This window comes from Manis javanica, chromosome 14 (genome assembly GCF_040802235.1).
Source record: "Manis javanica isolate MJ-LG chromosome 14, MJ_LKY, whole genome shotgun sequence".
In the NCBI taxonomy this organism is placed as follows: domain Eukaryota; kingdom Metazoa; phylum Chordata; class Mammalia; order Pholidota; family Manidae; genus Manis; species Manis javanica.
Window position 1 is genome coordinate 87,813,390 of NC_133169.1, and position 6,000 is coordinate 87,819,389.

General features: G+C 36.0%; 1 protein-coding gene across 1 annotated transcript in view; it reads left to right on the forward strand.

Moving 5' to 3' along the window:
• Positions 1-5,278, forward strand: part of LOC108395096 (protocadherin beta-4-like) — a 95,877-nt gene extending 90,599 nt beyond the window's left edge. Inside the window, exon 2 of the mRNA XM_037016571.2 lies at positions 5,146-5,278. Coding sequence (XP_036872466.2) covers positions 5,146-5,210 — 65 coding nt within the window. The 3' untranslated portion in view covers positions 5,211-5,278. The remainder of the gene's footprint in view (positions 1-5,145) is intronic.
• Positions 5,279-6,000: the final 722 nt, after the last annotated feature.

Sequence of the window (6,000 nt, forward strand, 5' to 3'; positions counted from 1 at the left end):
CCCCTCTTTCATTCTGGATGTTAATAAAATATGTTTTCTCTTGTTTTTATCAGTATTTTCTGAGTGTATCCATTTTATTTATCTTTTTTAAAAAACCAACCCTTGTCTTTGTTATTTTCCTATGACTTTCTGTTTTCTGTTTCATTTATTTCTACTCTTATGTTTTCAGTTTCTTTCTTATAAATACTTTGGGTTTAGTTTTCTCTTCTTTTCTAGTTTCTCTAAGGCTTTCTTTTCTATTATAGATTTAAATACTTAAAAATATGAATTTAAGCTATAAATTTATTTCTATGATTACTTAAGCTTTATTTCATGAATTTTGATACTTTGTGGTTTTATTATTATTCAGCTTAAATTTATCTATAATTTCCCTGTTGATCTCTTCTTTGACCCATTGGTTAATAAGAACTGTGTTGCCTAACTCAAATATTCAGGGATATCATTTTTAATATTCAGATAATTATGTTTTGTTCTGAGAATATACTCTGTATGATTTAAGTCTTTTGAAATTTATTGAGTTTTGTTGTTTTGATGTTATTATCCAACATATAGGTTATCTTGGTAAGTTTCCCATGTGTATTTGAAATAAATTTGTGTTTTACACTTGTGTGCAGTGTTCTATAAACATCAATTAAGCCAACTTGTCTGGTAATGTTTAAATCTCTTTATTTTTACCATTGTTTTCCTACGTGTTTTATCAATTACTGAGATAAATATGTAAAATTCTTCAATATGATTATGAATTTGTCTATTTCTCCTTTCAGTTCCAGAATTATTAGATGTGCACATAGGTAGGATTATTTATCTTCTTGAGAAATTGACACTAATCATTATGAAACATCCCTTTTAGTCTCTAATAATATTTTTAATCTGATGTTATAGAGTCACTCCGTATTATATTTAGGGTTTGTATGATATATTGTTTTTCATCCTTATATTTCTACCTGTCTTTATATTTTAAGTATATCTTTTGTAAACTACATAGAATTAGATCTTGCTTTTCCATCCAGTCTTATCATTTCTGACTTTTAATTGGAGAGTTCACTCTATTTATACTTAATACAATTTTTATATTATTTTGTCTATTGCATTTTTTATTCATATCCTGTTTTAATTTCTTTGTTTCTCATTTTCTGCTTTCTTTTGGCTTAATTGTGTATTTGTTGGAATTCCATTTTATATCCTAAATTGACTTTTTACCTATAACATTTTTGGAAGTAGTTTCTCTAAGGATAAGAATATACAGCCTTTACTTATCACAGTCTGCCTTTAATTAGTATCATGCTATCTCACCTACAATGTGAAATTCCTTCCTATTATGTAATCCTCATATTTTTTGCCATGGTATATAAGATTGGAACAAGACACAGGAGAGATTAAAAATTCATATGGTAGAGAATGTCTAAGACTATATAATCAAACTGGAAAATATTTCAGAAAGATCTTAATATATAATGTGTAAGAGATATTCTATAGTGGAGAGAAATACAATTTGGAAAAACCCTCAGCCAGATTCCAGATATAAATGTACGCAAGAGAACTCATACTGAAGAGAACTCCTATGAATTTATGAATTCAATGAATGTGAGAAAGTCTTCATTTATCATTCATTTGCTAAGACATACATGAGTTCACATACTGGACACAAATCCTGTCAATGTAAAGAATTCTGGGAACCCTTCAGCTGTTCTTGGTATCTTAGGCACATGTAAAATTCACACTGGAGAAGAGTATTATGAATATACAAAATGCAGGAAAGCTCTATTCTTCATTCATTGTTGTATATGTAAAAACTCATGATGGAGGTTGTATTCATATATTGTGAAAAAATGTGGAAAAGCCTTCCACTTTTTTCATTTCTTAGAAAATGTGAAAACTCTCACTGTAGAGAAATTCAATGAATATAAAAAATGTGGAAAATTCAATTGTCCCTCATCCTTGAGGGCACATGTGAGAACCCATTGAACATGAGAAAGCCTTTATTTCTTCCACATCCCACATATACATGTAATAACTTGTACTGGAAAGAAGCCTCATGAATATAAGGAATGCGGGGAAACCTTCACTTATTCTTCAGGGCTTACTCTACAAGTCAGAAAACATACCAGAAAGAGACTCTGTACATGTAAGTTATTTGGGAAAGTCTAGTTTTCCCTCCTCCTTTAGTGACACATGAGTACAGACACTGGAGAGGGGCCCTATACTTGTAAACAATGTGACAACTCCTTATTTTATTATTCACATTTTACTGTACATATGATAGTGCACATTGGAGAGAAACACTAAATATATGAAAGGGAGGAATGCCTTCAGTTGTTCCTCATCAAAACATGAGAACTCACACTGGAGAGAAATCCTATTAATATTTGGAGTATAAGAAAGTCTTAACTTGTATCTATTTACTTCAAAGCCCTGTAAAAATTCAGTTATTTTGGAGAAAAACCATGTAAGAAATGTGGGAAAGTATAATTCCTAACCCTTTAGTGCTAATGCAAGAACACACACTGAAGTGATTTCATGTAAATATGAAGAATGTGGGAACGCTTTCAAGTCTTTCTCATTCCTTACCAAGTGAGAACTCATACTGGGAGGTGAGAATTTAAGAATGCGGAAAGTCTTCTTGTTTTCCCTCACACTTCAAAGACACTTGAAAAATCACACTGGGTTTTTGTAACTTATGTACATGAATGTAAGCAAAATGGTAAAGCCTTCAGGTGCATCTCTTCTTTTATTATGCATAAGGAAATTCCTACTGGAAGAGAACTCTTTAAACTGTTGTAAATATGTAATTGCTTTATCAGTGTCTCATCTGTGAAATGATCCCTAGCTCATAATTTATAGTTTACATTTTCTAATTTAAGACTTTATGGTGGTAACTGTTGCTCCCAGTACCCTTTCAACTATATCACATTTTTTAATATATATTATTTTATTGTGGTTCACTTATATATATTGTCTCATTTCTGTTGTGAAGTCTCCTTGGACTGACATAAAGTGTATTTTTTAATATGTAAGTAAATGTATGAAATGAGTTTTGTTATTGTTTCTAAGTAATTTCCACTATACACAATGCATGTAGTCATTGTGATATTGTATTTGGTACTTTTGGGCATTTTCTTCCCTGCCAAGTGTGGCAGACCCTGGGATTTGCCCACCTGTTATCTATTCTGCCCTTATTCTTTACTGAGAACTTAGAAATATTCAGGTTATTGATCTTTACTGTTGAGAGATATCTCTAGAATGTTTGTACCTGGAATAGTATACAGCTAATTGACTTGATCAATATGTAGTTGCTATAAATAAAAATAGTGCAGCATTATCAAAAAAAAAGGGTGGTTTCATCAGACTTGATAATTTCACCTTTTGTATTTTGCTCCTCCTTCAAGTTGGAAACACTTCAAGATGAAAAGAGAGACCTTGCAACTAGGATGAGAGCGAGGGAAATGATGGTTGTGCTGGACTGTGTTACATGAGGCTTAGAACTACATTTTCCAGAATTCTTTTTGCTATGTGTGTATTAGTTAAAATTGGGCAATAGAGGAAACTCCTTGAGAATTAGAGTGCAGAAATGAAGAAGAAGCCATTAATCTCAAAAGGATATGTAAATAGCAGATTGACAAGCAGATCCATAACTATTCAGAAATTCCAAATTTCAAGCTAATCTTCCTGGCTACTGGTTTTGTTGAACAACATCAGACCTGAGCCAATCATCAAGCCCTTAACTTCAGTTCCCTCAGAGGTGGCAGCTTCAGTGAACATCTGCATGAGCTCCCCCTTCGTGGTCCCACTTTGGTGGCTAGAAATGCACAGCTATTTGAATTTCCTTGCACACAAGTTGCCAGTTCATACCACTGTTTCAGGATATCATGATTAGAGACTTTCTCTAATCCTCCAATTCCCTCTTCTCAGCATTTACAAGAGGTCTAATTTCTGTAGTGAGTGCATATTTCTCATAATACTTCTAATGGCTCTGTTTTCCTAAGTCATACGATGCTGCAGTGAAAACAAACGAGTAATTTCGCTCCTCTATTGTATTGTTGAGCAGCCGCATTATCTTTGTACTGCCTATTCTGAACTTTCCCAGGAGAGAGTAAGTCCCTTGTTGACTTGTAGGTCCTGTTGTGGGAATTTTATGTTACTCAAAAAATGAATAAAATCCCTAAATGATAAACATAGTATGTGTTCAATTAAAACTATCAATGTAATTCACTATATTAACAAAATAAAGGAGAACATGTGTATGATTAGCTCAATAAATGCAAAGAAAATCTGAAAATTTTGAAATGCATTCTGTGAAAACTTTCAGCATCCTAGAGGATGACAACATCCTTATTGTGGTAAAGAACATCTACAAAAATCCTGTAACTAACATCATACTTAATGACAAAATACTGAATGGTTCCCTGTAACATTAGAGACGAGATGAAAGCTATGCCAGTGCCTCTCTTACCAAGGCTGTTTAGCAGCTTCCACAGCCAAATACCCTACCTGCCCACAATAGAGACCAAAACTAAAACCTTTGAATGGCAGGAATGTCCTTAGTTATCATTGCTTCCAACAAACCATTTGGGGAATTTGTGCTTCCATTTCTGAAACTCTGGTCTCTGCAGAATTAGAAGACTTTGTCCCTAAGGGAAATATTTCCACCAGGGTACATAGCAAGATTCCCAGCTATACTATAAGCTAAGGTAGTAACCTCGATTGTTTGGGTTCCATGTGACCATAATTCAGCAGAGAAGAAGAGGAGACACCAGCTTCACAGCAGAAATTGACCCTGATCATCAGGAGAAAGTAGGGCTGCTATTACACCCTGGGAGCCAGGGAAAATATGTTTGGCAGCCTGTTGACCCAATTGGTTACCTCCTGGTACATATTTGCCCATTTATTTTAGTAACTGGATATAAGCAACAATCCCAGATTGAGAAGGGCATGATGACCAGGGCTCAGAACTCTTACAAGTGAAGATTGGATTAACCACCAGGTAAACCACTGAATCTAGCAGACATGCTGGTGGAGGGTGAGAAGAAATCTAGAGTGGATAGTAGAGAAGGGAGACAATGATTATGTCCTATAACCCTAAAGCCAGTTTCAGTGGTAGGGAATATAGGTCATCCCATTGAACTTTCTCTTCTAAATTTCCCCCAGGAATAGAGACCCTTCACAACTATGAAGAAGCTGCTCCCAGAATACATAAGAAGAAGGAGATCTGAGTGGCACAGGAGGTGGATGGACTGCAATGACATGGAGATGCACCACTCAGATTCCCCTTCAAAGGAGGACTTGTTTCTGGCAGAGCTTCGGGGCATGACAGGAGTGCCGTCACTGTAACAGCCACCCTTCAGCTGTTACACCCTTTGCAGGGCAGGCCACATCCAAAGATTGATCAAGGTGAAAATATAAAGACCCGGCCATTTCAGTCCAACACAGCACAAGTCTAAAAGGCCTTAGCTTCAGAGCTCCCACCTTCTCCCTCTAATAAATCCGGCCTCCACTACCTCCATTCCACAGGTGTGAATCCCAAAGAACTCTCTAGCAAACACCCTACACTTTGTCTCAGGGTCTGCTTCCTAAAGATCTAGTAACACAGTTACTGGCTTAATGTTACCACAGCAGAGACTGAACCCCTGACTGTGGGACACTGAGTGAACATGTGATCTGAGATGCGTATAATTTACTAGGTGTTACCTGATTCATCAAGCCATACCAGTGGCTTCACGTGTAGCCCCCCTCCCTCTTCAAGTGGGAGTGGTAACACGGGGTCACACATGAGGAGGTCTGGAGAGTGTGCATATGTTCCATGACTGGGTGGTTCACACTGGCAGTGCACCTGCTGCTCCTGCATTACTGCCTCTCTTCCAGCCTACATCTGAGGCCTTACTGGGAGTTCCCTGTGATCAGGTGACTCAGGAGAGAACATTTGAGTCTGCTTTAGAAATGTTTCCACACAGAAATCTGGCATAATCCATAAGAAGACCGTTTGAGTGTTACATTCTGCAGGCC